Source organism: Salvia hispanica, chromosome 2, assembly GCF_023119035.1.
Source record: "Salvia hispanica cultivar TCC Black 2014 chromosome 2, UniMelb_Shisp_WGS_1.0, whole genome shotgun sequence".
In the NCBI taxonomy this organism is placed as follows: Eukaryota; Viridiplantae; Streptophyta; class Magnoliopsida; order Lamiales; family Lamiaceae; genus Salvia; species Salvia hispanica.
Window position 1 is genome coordinate 22526692 of NC_062966.1, and position 17645 is coordinate 22544336.

General features: G+C 32.9%; 1 protein-coding gene and 2 long non-coding RNA genes across 3 annotated transcripts; 2 read left to right on the top strand and 1 right to left on the bottom strand.

Annotated features, from left to right (window-relative positions):
* The first annotated feature begins 6244 nt into the window (after nt 1–6244).
* On the top strand, nt 6245–9359 carry LOC125206487 (wall-associated receptor kinase-like 17). Its single transcript, XM_048105737.1, has 4 exons — nt 6245–6637; nt 6917–7412; nt 7510–7671; nt 8113–9359. The coding sequence occupies exons 1-4, from the start codon at nt 6245–6247 to the stop codon at nt 9357–9359; spliced, it is 2298 nt and encodes a 765-aa protein (XP_047961694.1).
* A 2477-nt stretch (nt 9360–11836) lies between these two features.
* LOC125203253 lies at nt 11837–13199 on the bottom strand. Its single transcript, XR_007173322.1, has 2 exons — nt 13050–13199; nt 11837–12889 (listed from the first exon to the last, which is right to left on the bottom strand). It is a non-coding gene; the product is annotated as an uncharacterized LOC125203253 (long non-coding RNA).
* A 3100-nt stretch (nt 13200–16299) lies between these two features.
* Nucleotides 16300–17442, top strand: LOC125203227. The gene is made up of 4 exons (XR_007173316.1): nt 16300–16509; nt 16590–16658; nt 16874–16926; nt 17036–17442. It is a non-coding gene; the product is annotated as an uncharacterized LOC125203227 (long non-coding RNA).
* The last annotated feature ends 203 nt before the right edge of the window (nt 17443–17645 follow it).

The following is a 17645-nucleotide window of genomic DNA, read 5'->3' on the forward strand; positions in this document are numbered from 1 at the left end:
TATCAATATTCTACAGATCACCTAAATATTTCTAGCAGAATATTATTAACAGTAACATCTTTTCTCCATAAGGATATAAATTATTCATAAACATGATTAAATTTTGCATCTATTAAAAATAAATTAACAATTATTTCCAATGAAATTTATATTAAACCATGCATAATATAAAACTATGGGAATTAATAAAAATTAAGAAAGATATCATAACTAAACTGATGATAGCTCTCTAATTCTTTTCATTTATCTAATTTTCTTTAATTTCTTGGGAGTGTAAATGGTGATGGAGGAGCAAAGCCGCCACATTTTACAGTCTCGCAATTGGTCACACATTCATCAACCTTCGTCACATCTGAAACATAATAAGATCAACTGAATTAGCATAATATACCTTCAATTCATTACTAAATATAATAGGGTAAATTGTTAGAAAAATAATACAATTTGATCAAATTTTGGCCCGTCTTGAATTTTAAAAATTTAATTGAAAAAACATGTTTATATGTCGTTGATATGTTTCATCAAAACTAACTTGTACTGTTTTCTTTAAGAATAAATTACGTCATGTAGCTCAACGGTGACAACATCCACGTATGGTTTCTCTACGATTAACACCAGACACTAGTTCAATAATAAAATTCCATGTGTGATGAATGCCAAAAATTCCAAACCCTATGATTTTTCTGACTGGTTTTTATATCAGGGGACATACCAAACTTTGTGGTTTGTTTTGAAATTTTTTTTGAGACATTTAAAAAATTACTGCAGTTAAGAGATGGACAATAGAAAGAACATATGTGTGTACAAGATGCTAGTATTAATTAAGTGGTACATACCATCACCAAATTTGGCACATTGATCCATTGCACAACCATAATTGCAGGCCTGGCTTGAAGAATCAGACTCTTTATTAAGGACACATTTGGCTAAACATTTTGCAACACAAACAGGTTTGTCTGGTTTAAAAACACAACCAAGAACACATTTGGCAAAGCATTCCTTGAAGCTAGTTATTGCACTTGCTTGCCCTGCAAATACTAACATCAATACAAGCACTACAATTGTAGCTTTGCTTTGATACATATTGAATAAATTGTGATATTCTTTTGTAAATATTTAGTCTTGGATTGATGATTTGCAAGGCTTATTTTCTTCATTTATATATAGGTGAAAATAAGGTGCATTTATGTTAAAAAGTTATGATTAATTTGTCTTGACTGGGATGGATAGGAGTGAATTTAATTACAACTACTTAATTATAGTTGGGATGTATACGAATCAATTTATTATTAGTAAATTTGTTATTAGAACTAATTTTGCATTGAATGAAAAGGTAGGATCAAAGAAGGTCTAACTACAAATTAAAATAATTTATTATCAATTACCCTGAAGTCTCACCTTCTTAATATGAAATGTGTGGATTAACCAAGACCATTGATTGTTATGGTTGTTTTAAGTGGTTAAATGAGTCTTATGTAATGATGAGATTTGTGATTAATTTCTAGGGAAATTTAGAGGTTACAATTCGATTAATTAATTATTACCTCCACTTTAATTAGAAATTATTTTTACCTAATATCTCAATTCAACCATAACGTGTTATCATAAACTTATATTTTGGCGAATTTCTCATAGTTTGATTTTCGCCTAAATTAAATTCGACGTCGAATAATTGTAGTGGACAAACTGGTTAACTAACAAATGAAATTACATTTATTTTCTCTAAAATGTGGCTAGTATTCCTTCCAAATTATGGTAAATTCAGTACAAGGCCTAGATTCGGTTTATCTAACCAATTTTAAATTTTTCGCAAAATTTCTTATTTCGTTTGAAGTTTGTAATTTTAAGGATCAATATCAATAAATTAAATCACAATAGCATGCAAACCATGTTTTTTATTTAGACACACTAATAAGTTTCGAACTTGAGATCTTTGTACCTAAAATTAGATTATTACAGAACATGTGAAATTTCATTATAATATTTTTCCTCTATACATATGAAGTCTCTACAAATCATTTGCCTATATATATGAAGCAACAATATTTGTCTCTATATCCATGAATGTTTCATTACTGTAATAAAATACTCATTCCGTTCTATATTGTTCGCAATTTTCTTTTTAAGTCATAAATTTGAGATTAATTTTTTATTGTAATTAAACTAGTAGTTTTACAATGAGAGATTACTTAATCCCTGATTTGTATGGGCTTATTTGCTTCATATATATATAGGACCGAAATATTGTAATGATATGTTTAGTCTTAGAATGATTATTATATAGGCTTACTGGCTTAATATATATAGAGGTAAAATATTACAATTTACGCTCAATCCTCTTATTTTAATTTTCCAAAAGTTAGGAATATTACAATTTTTCTTCTATATATATGAAGCAAACAAGCCTCTATAAATTATCAATCCAAAATTTGCCAAAGGATGGAGTATATCATTACACCGTGTTTGGATGGCTGTTTATTCGCTTTATACTAGTGGAGTATAATTTATAGACTATTGCATAAAGGATGAGGGCATATATATTTATTATCCGAAAGTAGAGGTTGTGTTCACATAAATAAACAAAAAAGGACTGCAAAACTGAAATTTGTGATTTTATATTCCGTGTTTAAATTTTATGTAATTGACCTGAATTTGATTAAATTTTAGTATAATTTAAATAATTATTATTCATAAGTTATAATCAACCTCTTGTTATCATTAATTAAAAAATTCGGACATCCAGATGCACTACTTTATTTATTTCCATCTTCCTAATAAACAAGTGCTACTTCTCTTTTAGTGTTCATAAATTATTGAAAAAACCACATTTTTTATATTAATAATAACAAATCTCGTACAATGCACTCCAAAGGGGCTACATATATAGTATTAAAAAAAATCTATTTATTCCCTCAAAACATTTATTAATAAAAAAAGCCAGATCGTTACAAAATATAGATCAATAAAACCTCAATAACAATTGTGACTATGGCGTCAACACAAAAAATGTGAAGAGTGTCTTCAAGGCTGCATCGACAATGTCGAGCAAACTTTTCTGCATTTTAACTTGCAAAGAGACATGATAAGTTTATCGATGCAGCCTTGAAGACAATCTTCACACTTATCTGCATTTGTAACAGAAATTATAATTAGGAAAGCTATCAACGTGACTGCAAACATACCTCCAAACCCTAATTTGCACTTCATCTCTAATTCGTGTTTTTGTATGTATAGAAATATTTTGGTTGGATTGTCACACTTGCGAAAATTGTTTCGAGGGCCGTTATTTATAGTGGTTAAAAATCTATAATATTGAATTTTTAAATATTTAATAGTGGGTGTCGTACATTGCAAATGTTCATGCAATCGAGAACTTTTATAATTACAATTGACTAATAGTAGTAGTTCACTTTAAAAGATGTATAGGGATGGTTAGGTGGAAACTTTACTTTATAGTAATTAGTAATCTATTTATACAATTGTACGTGCTTCATTTTTAATAATGTTACTTTATGCATATAATTTTTTGTTGATTATAATAATTTATATTTAGTACTAATCTAGATATTAACGCTTAAGACCAATGGTCCAAATAAAAAGAAAGAACCAATGGTTCAAAATGATTTCTTTTTAACTTACCAAAAAGGATTACTAAATCATGGAGTATATTGCTAATTGAATGTGGCTATAAAAAATGGAAAAAGGTTTGCGTAGTTTTTGTTCTTGCTTTTAGATGTGAATGAAATGAGCAATGGCGGCAAGTGGTTTTATTGAAAATGTTCAAAATTAGTTTTTCAAATTTTTTTAAGGATATCAAATTATTGAAGATTGGAGGATTAGGAAGAGCTTAAATTGGAAACTCGAGTTTGGGTTTAGGGTTTTCGCTAGAGAACCAAAGACTCAATCAATAATTATAGAGTTAGGAAAAGATAATTTATTACTAAACAAACAAATCGGATCGAATCAAATACACAAAACTACGGAAATAAATTACAGAAAATCACTAAATATTAGTAACATGTAAATTCTCTAACTCACGTCTTACATAAATAAGTAATCAACCAATCATTCAATTGCAAATGAAATAGCCATATATTCTAATGGAAAATAAATTGATGATTCCTGCTTAAAATGGAAGCAGGAATATTCAAAGTAACCACATAGTATAGAATGACACTTACTTCAAAAAAACCACAAGTATAAGGTAGCCCCGAGCAATAGCTGATTCAGGTGGAGTCGGATTGCACTACTAGTCTGTTTGGGCTTAAAAACTTGACTAATCCCAGTGTCTGGAAGCCCTACAAATGTGATTTCAAATATTCTATATTTTAGATCTAATTACAGTTGAACAAAAAACAAATTTATTACAGAATACATAAAACTTGTTGATATTTCATATTTCTAGTATTTATGATCGATAACAATAATTTTTCACAATTTTTCCATAATGATCAAAATCAAAACTAATGTAGCACAAAATCACAACGTTTTGGATATATCAGTGCCGTTTTAATCAACACTATTTTGCCCAATTAAATCAACACTGCTTTATCTAAAACAAGATCGTTTTGTTGTCACGTGTTATTTGACTTTGTCATATTGTTTTCGAGCCCATCGTTGTGAGATAACTGCAAGTAGTACCAAACAATAAAAGTTCTGATTAAAATGATAATTATTCTAAATTATAAACATACCAACAATTAAAATAATAAAAAAACGAAACGAGAAAGGGAAAGGGAAAGGGATAAACCTGAACCAAACATAGAAGGAATGCACTTTTGTGCATTACATTTAATTTCACAGGGTTTACTAATTAGCTTATCTTTGCAGTGATCTTGACACTTTGAATGACACGATTTTTCTGCTAAAATTTGTGCAGACATTGCTAAAATAATGACTGTTATGAATAAAAGCTTTGAAGATATCTGCTCCATTTTTTTTGATTAATTTTTTCTTTTCTGTTTCTGATGATTTGTTTGTCCAAACACTATATATAGAATTATATGTATTAGAAAAATCTCGCAAGAAAAATCCAGTTATTAAATTATTTTAACTAGATAATTTTATTACTAAAATTACTCCAACGATTTACAATAATATTCGAAATGCAGGCCAAAATATCTAATAAATCTTAGATTTTCACAATAACATATCACGTCGGACATCCAATCAGTTTAATATACGATCACATTTAGTTCTTATATTATCATTATAAAATCTCTCTGCTAAATATTGCCACTATTATATTGATCAAATTATTATATATATTATATAAAATCCAATTCTAAAATAAACGATTAAAAAATAAAAAGAAAAGGAATGGACCAAGACATTGGACCGTAGCTGATTTAATTAGTAATCTCTATTAGAAAATGATTTTTATAATTTGATAGTAAATTAATACGGTTTTTATATAGATTGAAGCCCATTAATCTCAGCCCGGTGGAAGGTGGGCTTGGGTGCTTGCAGTTAAGAAGCTTCCAGAAAATATTTAAAATCGAATTTCGTAAACAGCCATTCAAATTTTGAAACATGCTCCATAAACTAAAAATGAGCCTAAAATTCATGATTTTAGCAGTAAACGACCTAGAATAAAAACACTATAAAATCTCTTAAAATTTGTGAAGCCACTAAATTCCATAAGAAACCAGCGATCCACTTATATATCATGTTCACTAGAATTTTGTCTGACTATATACAAGACCTTTTCAAACTAAATTAGTTGAATTGGAACATAATCTAGTATATAAAATATTCATATAAATATACATCATTTAATTATTAATCGTACCATGAATTGCCTGCAGTGGGTGATGATTAATTTACTTAGCCGTTTCTTCCTTGTTTTATATTTACACAGCCACCTACTTCTTCACAATCACTCAAACCAACATTTTGGTAAATAAAAGTCCCTATGTATGAATTTTAAAAAATTGTAAAGAAAAGTTATTGAAAATATAGTAGTAAAATATGGATCTTATTTTTATAAATTAGTTTTATAATAAAATACAAATAAAAAAAATTAGTAAAATCTGAAATCTATTACCTATTATAAAATATTTCAACTGAGACTCCTAAAATTGAACACTAAAAGATGATAAACCAAAACTCTTAAAGTGAAAGGAGAGAGTTCTTAAAAAAAAAAAAAATTAAACTACTATGTCTATATATAACTCTCACATAGTACTACACTATGGAACATCTATTCTATCGAATATGCAATGACATAAACAATTAAAGAACAATGTCTCTCCAACTCCTTCTAATCTTGTTATATTCCCTCGTTTCTCCGACCACCGCCGCAAAATTATCCGACTTCACCCGAACCAAACCCGGCTGTCCAGGGAGATGTGGGGCCACCAAAGTCCCGTACCCTTTCGGCATCGGCTCAAACTGCTCCATCGACATACCGGGTTTCTCCTTCTACTGCAACACCACTGCTAAACCCCACGAACTCCTCCTCCGCCTCTCTGACCTCAACCACCGCATCGTCGACATCACCAGAACCTCGATCCGGATCAAGAACCCCATCTACACCTCCCGCTGCACGAAAGACCGCTTCGCCCCCACCAACCTCACCACCATCAACTTCACCGGATCCCCTTACACCATGTCGAATCTCAACTTCGTTACACAGGTCTGAAAGATATATTGGACTAGATTGAGATATAAATTGCGCTTTAATTTTAATTTTAATTAATTAATGCAGACAAACGCACATTCTCACCTTGTGTTCTTTTGTCTGCATTAATTAATTTAATTAAAATTTTGTTAATGAATGCAGACAAACATACTAGTATCTCTTCTTATGCCCTTTCACCTGCATTAATTAATTAAACAATTTGATTAATTAATGCAGGCAAAAGAGCACAAAAAAGTGTGCAATTAATATATCTTTTCGATTTTCGTGACGCAGGTCGGCTGCACGGATCTTACCGTGCTCGAGGGCAGTGTCGTGTCGGGGGAGAATTTCGTTAGCGGCTGCGTCACATTCTGCTCCTCCACCAACTTCTCCTCGGGCACGGCTGCCAACAGCTCCTGCCCGGGGAACGCCTGCTGCCAGGTCCGGATCCCGGAGGGGACCGTGTACCTCAACGTGTCCGTCTCCGGGGTCGCCAACAAGTGGGAGAACACCAAGGATGTACGCTGCAGGTACTCGTTTCTCGGGGAGATAGACAACGCCACGGTCCGCGCCGTTTCCGCGCTCTACGAGCCCGACAAGCCTCGGTGGAGCTTCATGAAGGCGCGGAACGTCATCCTCGACTGGAGGATCGGGACGGGCCGCTGCAGCCGCGACGCCGTGTGCCTTAATAACAGCAGCTGTGTCAATGCAAGTAGTGCAATTGGAGGATATCGTTGCAAATGCCTTAAAGGGTATAACGGTAATCCTTACCTTGCTCCTGGCTGCCAAGGTACATATACAAAATTACTAAATTCGTTGTGTAATTTATGACTTAGGTACTAAAAATAAAATTTTAGAATAATTTGATCACTCTCGTACTTAATTAGATATTGACGAGTGCGAAAAAAATCCATGCCATGTGACCGGAATTTGCACCAATAAGCCCGGAGGCTATACGTGCGGATGCCCGGCCGGCTATCTTGGTCACGGATGGAAAAAAACCAGTGGTTGTCTTGCCGTCACGCCGAAGCTCAGCAAATTATCAATAGGTACAGTATTATTTTTTGGCGATATTTTATCGAATGTGCACATGTACTATCGGATGTCAAACACAACATCACCAGAATTTTTTTTGCGGAATACTTTTAAACAAATCCAAACTTCATAAATTTTCTACTATATTAAAGTTGTGAAACAAATCAGAATTTGACTAAATTGCTATCGATAAACTTTCTCTTTTTATGGTTGACTGATTCTTACTACTATGAATTATGAAAAGGTCAAAACTCAAACTATTAAATTAGTTACTAACTCTCTTGTGTAGAATATTGATTATTCTTGTTGCTTTATATGTTGTGGCGTTACCATGCATTTCATAGATGCTATTGTCTTTTATTGATGCAAGCCGGCCTATAATTATTCCTGATATTATTAATTGAAATTTTATATAAATCCAAGATTTTGGCTTATGTGTGTTAGTTTATTACAAGGTTTGATATCTGGGATGAGTATCACAACGTTGCTATCAGCCTCATTTCTATTGACCAAGTTCATGAAAAAGAGAAAAAACAGAAAACAAAGAGACAACTTCTTCAAGAAAAATGGTGGTCTCTTACTGAAGCAACAAACTTCAGTCAACGATGGCATCCTCGGAAAGCTACGAGTTTTCATGGCCAAGGAGTTGGAGAAAGCCACCGATCGGTTCAATGAGAGCCGGATCCTTGGCCGGGGCGGACAAGGCACGGTCTACAAAGGAATGTTATCCGACGGCCAGATAGTGGCGGTCAAGAGATCACAACTCGTTGAGGAACACGAGTCCATGCACGTCGTGGAGCAGTTTATCAACGAGGTCGTGATACTGTCACAGATCAATCACAGGAACGTGGTCAGATTATTGGGGTGTTGTCTGGAGACCGAAGTCCCTCTTCTCGTGTACGAGTACGTGCACAATGGCACGCTTTATCACCTCATACACGATGACAAGAACACCGAGTCTATGTTCCTGTGGAACATGCGTTTGAAAATCGCAGCAGATATAGCAGGGGCAGTGGCGTACTTACATTCGGCCACCGCACTGCCCATCTTTCACAGGGACATCAAGTCTACTAATATACTGTTGGACGAGAAATACGCCGCCAAGGTGTCGGATTTCGGGACATCCAAGTCGATCCCGGTGGACCGGACCCACCTAACTACCAATGTGAATGGAACCTTTGGGTACATTGACCCAGAGTATTTCCAGTCAAACCAGTTCACTGAAAAGAGCGATGTTTATAGTTTTGGCGTCGTTCTGGTCGAGCTTTTGACCGGGTTGAAGCCGATAATATCTTCCCCCGGGACAGAGGAAGAGCAAAAAAGCCTAGTTTTGCGTTTCTTGCTATCGATGAGTGAGAACAAACTAGACTCGATATTAGACGAACGAATGGGGTCGGGCGAAGGGGACAAGGAGTCAATAGCCGCGGTAGCGAAGCTTGCGCAAAGATGCTTGAATTTGAATGGTAAGAACCGGCCATATATGAAAGAAGTAGCCATGGAATTGGATACTCTCAGATTTGCTCAAATTGGAATAACTACAATAAATAGAAAGCCGGCTGAAGAATCTTCATCAGCTAAAGAAGGAACATTGATTCTGTCGATAGATGATCAAAACTATGTTTGGACAAATGGATTTGATTTTCCGACAAACTCGTTTCCAGATTCTTTTCCTATCATGTTTGAGAAGGAACTTAAGCGATAAGCCTAATTATTTATTGCCAATTTTTTTTATTTGTAATTTCTAGATTGTTAGTTTAGTAACTTTAGTTTGATTTTTTTTTTATAATTCTTGTATATAGGAGTTTAGGTTCAATCCTGCCCACATGTAGGTCCGAATATAGGTGGGGTCAAGTGAGGTTGACCAATCCCACCATCGGTCCACGAGTGTCATTGAAATCCGGCAGGGTTGACTGAGCCCACTAACAGATCATAAATTAAAACGTACTACCTCCGTTCCCCAAATTTTGATACGGTTTGACCCGGCACGGGTTTTAAGAAATGTAATGGAAGGTGTGTTGAAAAAGTTGGTGGTATGTAGGTCCTACTTTTAAAATATTAGTTTTATAATAAAATATGAGTAGGAATGTGTTAGTGGAATATAAGGTTCACTATCAAAAATGGTAAAAAGTGAAGTGTGTCAAACTTTCAGGGACGGATCGAAATGGTAAACTTTGTCAAAATTTGGGGGACGGAGGTAATATGAAATTGGGTAAAGCTTCCACCAACCTCACAACTACTTGTCTCTGGCCCCATGAGGCCACAATGCACATGAACAATGATGGACCTAGCAAACGAAATTCGTAATGATATCAGCCTCGATACTGAATGAGACACACGTGTCTAGGATATACCGAAACTATGCTAGGAACTAAAATAAATAACTTGTATAACTCGACAATTAAAGGACAAAGCTCAATTAATTAACTGACTTAGGTAATTAAGAGTGCAATAAACTATGTACAACGAGAGGCCTTTTGAAAATGCATAATCGTACATATAAAAAGGGGTGCCCTCAATAAATGGTTCAATAGGTTACTTTAAATTTGCCATTAAGCCCAACTGATTAAATTCTACTTCGTCTCCGTGTGTGTCGTGGGGTCGAAGCGTTGCGACCACAGCACCAATGTTCGATTATGCATGGGCTGGTGGTAGAGTCGATCGACCCCCTCCGATCCCACATAAATCCGGGGCAGGCAGAATAATTCGAGCGATTGGGCTGAAAATACAAAATATTACTATGTGGCCCATGGCCCATTAGCCTATTTATTGACCTGCCCAATCACATCGCATTTTTTATTTCATTCCTGTCATATATACTAGTATCTCCAATATTATTTGTATTTCATTTTTTACTTGCATTGCGACCAATTATTTGTATTTCTAAAACAAATTATTTTCTTTGATAGAACTTCACAAATGTTTTTCACATGAGCATTTTTTCATTTTGACCATAACATTTACAATGAAGACTTATCCTATTTTCAGCTGCTATCTTATTTCACTAATTTTTATATTTTTAAGTTAATTCTTTTAATTATCAACTTATAAAACAAATGAAATTAGTATTTAAGAACAAAATAACATAGGTTGAAAATATTGCAATATAAACTACTCCACGTCGATAATAAATATAGATGTGATCACCTTCACGTTGAAATTTCATGTTGTTGTATCGTTGGGATCTCATCTCATTGAAAATAGTACTCCTATGACAAAGGCATTTTGACCAGCGCATTGGCAAAAACCGAGATTCCACGTTGTTGCATCGTCGGTATTCCGTATTCTATCCCTACGTGACAAAGGCATTTTCAGTTTCTGGGTCATTATAATTATTGACGAACCACTGAGATTGTTATTCATTGTACAAATTTTGAGAGAGGTGAAAAAATAATATAGAATGAGAACGGAGTAAAAGGGACGGTGAAGGATAGTGGTATTTATAGATTAAAAGGCATTAAATATAAATCTTTTATAACACTTCTTAATATTTAAATAAAAGAAAGGTATTCATTGTTGTATCGATAAAATATATCTGTAAGATATTCTGCGTTTATTTATTTATTTTTTAGCATAAAAGAGAATCAATCCTCAAAAAGATATTCTTAGTTGATAAGGATTATAAAAAAACGTAAGACTAATTGTTTTGACAGAATCAAAATTTCAACCAATAGTGAATTTATTAAATTACTGCGCAAAAACAGATTTCAGAATTTTATTAGTTTTCAGAATTTGTCTTTGTGAGTAGTGATCGTCAAGCCACTAATTTTATACATCCGATTTTTTTATTTTTTTTCTTAGCCATTTTTCACATCACATCCTTCTAAAGTTATACATTGGCCGGTGAAAGCTAATTCAATTAAATTTTTAAAATCATTTAGATTGGCGAATAGGATGAGAATACACAAAAGAATTATATGGCGCATAGCCCACTAGCCAATTTATTGGCCAGCCCATTTATTTTTGGGTTAATTAAACAGCCTAAAAATATAGTATTATAGTTTAATTTATGTCTAATAATCAATTTTGAATATAATGTAAAATATAGTACTGTATGATTTTTTAACGTGCAGTCAATTTCCCATCAACTAAATTATTAACCATCAATTATTCCAAAAAATCAAATAAATGAAGATAAATAAAACATGCATTCAATTTCAATCTAAAATTGAACAAAAAACATAAACTAGAATCACTGCTATTATTTCTGGTTTACTCATTATAACCTTGCCAATCAGTCTATCACCATTGCCATATTTAATTTCTGAGGCCACATGCTGCTAAGACAGTTAATAACCCTAATTACAAAATTATTGTTTTTGCATCTTTTATACAGATACATATATAATTATAATTCAACTCCAAACCCAACTACATACATATTTATTAATACCTCTCGCCGGCATTATATATTCTCTCATTGCGGTCGAAATCTTTGGAATTGAAGGAGACCACAACGTCACAATATCCGTATTGGAGACTGCTCTTACCAAATGAGCAAATATATTCATATATATGTATATTTATTAACCGTTATATTATTTGGTTAACTAATTGAATCATAATCAATTTTTTTTACACTTTGTTTAGACGGTAACCCTCTGGCTTATGCTTATAGCCTAGGATTTTGAGATAGAGCATACAATTGGCATTCTATTTGAAGGAACATATATGAACAAGTGCCTCATAAATAATCAACATGCATTTATATTAAAATAAATTGAATATCATGTTATTGTTTAAGTTCACAACCAAACCATTTTTAGTTCGCTCGTGCCATAAACATTAGCGAACTTAAAATGACTATAAATTTAAACAATAACATAAGCTTCAATTTATTTAAATATATATATGCATATTGATCATTTCAGAGGAAGTTATTCATATTTATGCACCTCTAAAGACATGTCAACTGTCTGCTCCATCTTCAATTTATCTTGACTATAAGCGTAAGAAGGATGGTTTTCCGTCTAGACAAACTATACAAAAAAAATCGATTATGATTTAGTTAAGCAAATAATTTAACAGTTAAGAATTATACTTATATATGCATATATTTGCTCCTTTGGCAAGAGCAGCCACCAATACAATATGGTAACGTTGCGATCTCCGTCAACTCCAAATATTCACCTGATTTCCGTCGTCACACAGCAACCTATCGTTTCCATATCGTTTCTCTCGTTGTCTCTTTGTGCATTATCGATGCGTCGCTGCTGCTTTGAGGCTGGGTTGTCCCTAAATAGGTAGAGTAAACATAATTTAGTAAAGGTAATACCATTAGCATGTAAATTAACTAACAAGGTAGTACTTATTCAGTACTTAATTGACATTTTAACAGCTAGCTGAAATTGAAAAATAGTACTACAAAAAAAAATTAAGATATATGGTTTCTCACCTACATATAGATCTGAGGCGTTGTTTGGCGTCTGGGTTTGAATATTCTGGAAATTATTATAACATAAAATTTAGAGAGAGAGGGGAGAGAGAAACATAAGATTGAAGGACCCCTCTTTCTGATTGATTCAATGTGCCTTCACGTGTTATATCATAGTAGTACATTTGTTGAAAGCCAAGAGACGAAAAAGATGATCAAATAATTGAGAAAGAAGGTGGGTGGGTAGGGTGAGAAAAGATTTTTTTCTTTTTATTAAATTCTTTATTAAAATAATATTATACGAAGTACAATAAATGATAGGGATGCGATAAAATGCAAACTTATATATTGTACAAACTCAAAACTCCTCAAGACAATTTCAACACAGTTTCAATATAATATCAACACAGTGTAAAATTTTAAAATTTTAATGTCAACACAGTATCAACACACAGTATCAATCATTGGCTACTATTGAAATTCTGTTGACATTTTCCTGTTGATGTTTTTTTTGTGATCTGTTGACATTTTTTAATGGTCCAGATCATAGTTTTGAGTTTGTACAATATTTAGAGTTTTCATTTGATCACATTCCATAAATGATAATTATAGATAACTCTTTGCAATTATTAGTACTTGTTTTATTTGGTCTTTGATTATTTGATAGAGTCAATATTGACTATTTACCGAAGCACTAAGATACGGCACTATCTTCATAAAATATTTCTATTATTTAGACTAATATTATTGATTTACAATATCTTTTTATTTTCTTTTTTTATAAGTTAGGGTGTTTAGCTTTATAAATAGGAGATATTGTTATTCTATTTAATCAATTAATGAAATAATATTGTCTTTTATATATTTTTTTTCCTGCATTTAAAGTCGTTTGAGAATTTAGATTGATCGACGAGGCTTGGTTTTCTAGCAACTTTCTCCTATCTTGATTTGGGGTTAAACTCTTATCACACTCCTATATATTGTGGATCCAACTAAATTTGCATCATTTTTCTACATACTAATATTTCCTCCGTCCAGATAATTCGGGCCATGAGTTTGACCTGACACGAGTTTTAAAAAATGTTTGTTTGACTTTGATTTAAATGCAGGTAGGTAGTGAAAAGGGGCCCCACCTTATTTCTTTTTCTTCTATTTTTATGGAAATCTTGAATTAGTGATGATTTGTGTGGAGGCGGTGGGATTTGAGGAGGAATCGGTGTAGATCTAGGGTTTTCAGAGGGAGTAATTGGAGTATTTGGAGTGGAAGGGGAGTCAATTTGTGTGGAGGCAATGGAAATAGTGGAGGAATCGGTGTAGATTTAGGGTTTATAGAGGGAAAATGTGGAGAGGAAGAAGGAGAATCGATTTGTGTTTGAGAACAGAGACGGTTGGGTGGAATAATGAAGAAGGGGGTGAATTGAAGTGGAGATAATGTTGGAAATGAGGAAGGCAAATTTGTAATTAGGAGGGGAGTAATTTGTTGCCATAAATGGATAAATTGAAGTGGGAAAATTATGTCGGACGGGTCGAAGTGGAATACTACATAGTATTAAACATTTTGGAAGCAGCAGATGCTTTGTGCAAGATTTAATTTGTTCTAGTAACTATATATGGAAGATTAATTTATTTTAATAAAAGATTTGATTTGTTCTTATTAGAATAAATTTGTCATTGATCTTTCTTAATTCTTGAGTTTTTTGATTGAGGCCGGGATACTTATTTTAATACTTACAAGATCTTTTTTAGTAGTTGGCCACGCACTATCGTTAAGATGTGCCTGATTTTGGGCCGATGAAGGGCCTGAGCTGCTGCCGATGTAAAACTTAATATTAACCCCATACAACCATTTAATTCAAAAAATTTCCACCTCATTCTCATTCACAATTACAATCACAATCACACAATCACAATCACATGACCAATTTTATCCCAAACAAATTTATATAGGAATAGTATAGTACACTCTACTTGTCTAAATCAAAACAAATAATTGTACTATCCTTTAAGACGTTGGGCTATATTGGGTACTCTGATTGTAAGCTCTGCTGTATATACATGAAAAAGAAGTTGGGATGATAAAGTAAAACTCTGCATAAGCTAAGATAGGAAAATGATCAAATAATTTAGAGAGAGAGATAGAGATGAAATGGTATGTAACAAGTTGATGCGATGAATCATTGTGAATGGGCATGTCAAAGATGATGCTACTGAGTTATCAATAAAAGACCAATAATATATTTTTGTCAATAGTATCTTTTCATTTTCCACAACTTTTTACATGATGTCGATAGGGCCAACTCGCTCAAGTTATCGAGATATTTATGCACGGGCCATTCGAGTTACTATAATTTTTTGTGTTGAAAATTTAAAACACTTACCAGTTTCAGGCCAATCCATCGCCCCGTGACTCCACATTTTGATATTACTGACACCTCTCTCTTTTCTCTCAATTTTATTCATCATTATTTACTCCTATCATATGTCTACATCATGATCCCACTCATTTCCAAAATCATGACTATTACTACTTCCATCACTATTTACTCCCATTCACCGGACATTATATTATCATGAAATTAACCATACATGTATTTATTTGTATAATAAATACACTTTTATCATGTAACACAAAATTGTAAAACTGAGTGCATTAGATTCGGAATCCAAGTAAAAACTATCTCCTACTACTAATAACTCTAGCCACAATTAAGAAGCCGAAATTACTAATTTAATTCATGACATTTTTATGGTGCATTGCATAGCTTCACGACATTTTATTAGGTCTGCAACTAATATTATAGATTGGTTGGTTATATCTCTATTATTAGTATTCGAAATTTGCTTAACGCAAAGAAATTTCAACTTTAAAGAATGTTATCCATGCAAATGCAACCACATTTAAATTCTTAATTTGGGTCAAACTGACCACAAAATTACGAATTTTAATTAATTTATGATATGCTAGAAATCAGTTGTTAAAATCAGAAATTTTAAGGATTTTTTCAGATTAGAGTCAACCCCTGCTCGAGTTGTAATTTTATCAGATTAGTAAATTTTCTAATTTGTGATATGATCATGTATCATAAAATGCTATCAGTAAGCCTTTTATTTTAATTTTTACTCTCAGTTCAAATATGTCTTCCTAATCTATTTCATGTGTGTTGTTTAACTTTGAAGTGTAAGTATGTTGACAGCTGGACATTTATCATCAAAAAGGTTAATAAATAAAGGGCACTCTCCCTTCATTATTCTTCATCTTCTTTGGCATCTCCCTCCTTAATTCTCCCTCAGGCCTCATCTCCCTTCCCCTTATTGGCTTCCGCCGTCACCTGGTTTCACCGTTGCAGAGTTCCAATGAGAGACGTCATGGCTAGATTACTACCGGCGCTTATGCCTTCTTTGGTTGTGGTGGGAATCAATGAAGCCCACAACGTTACGGTATCCATATTGGAGATTGCTCTTACTCTTGCCAAAGGAGCAGGTACATACATACTTATCTATATGCATGATTATTAATTCATTATTTGTTTAACTAACATAATTGATATTTTTTTTGTATAGTTTGCTTGGATGGCATCCCTCCGTCCCAAATATTTGGAGACGGAAGCGACAACTGGCATGTGTTTAGAGGTGCTATATAATTATGAAACTTCCTCGATTTTTTGTGAACCGCGATATATAAATTCAATAAATAAAACTTTTGTCTTCCAATTTGAATGAACATATATTCACATAGTAATAATTAAATCAAACATTCTTTTAAACTTCACAGTATAAGAATTATAAATAATTCATTTATATTTTAAACTTACTATATTTTCTTTGATTGCGGTGAGAATCTACAGAGCCAGCAATGTCACCATCTCTCTGTTGGAGTAGGCTATAGCCAAAGGAGCGGGTACATTCATACATACATATATATAAACTCTAGCCCAATCCATTTCAATCTTTTAGAAAATAATTGTTTGATCACACACTATTAATTTAATTTTACGTGTATTTTTCAGACGATAGCACAAGCCGTGGGCGATAAGTACTTTGACCAGAGCGGATTCCAGGAGATGGACATGCTCAACGACTTGACACGGACCTGCACAACCAACGACGACAAGCTACTTTTGAGAAAAAAAATGTATCGATAATATGCAACATAAGCAACCATAAATTGATATCCTTTGAAGTTGAATTTCTACATTTAGTTAACTAATGAAGGGTAAGTTTTTGGTTTAATCTTTATTCTTAGTATAGCTACAGATATGTGACTAAGTTGTGTAGACTGATACTTCTATAATTATTTTAAACTCATTTAATAAGCGTATATCATGGATACAAATTTGTTATTGTATTAGTCGTCAAATTATACGAGATTAATTAGTGAAAAACAATGTCTTTTTATCTTATGGTCTATGTTTCATTCATTTGTCCTATTATTTGATCATTTCTTAATTCATAACAAACATGTTTTATTTATTGAAAAAGAGAAAAATAAATAACCAAAGATTAACATACCTACCCTAAGATGTTATGTATATAAATAAAATATTACACGTATTGAGAAATGGTTGATACTCCTACTTAGGAAAGGCCCAATCCATAACAAAAGATTAAAAGATAAAA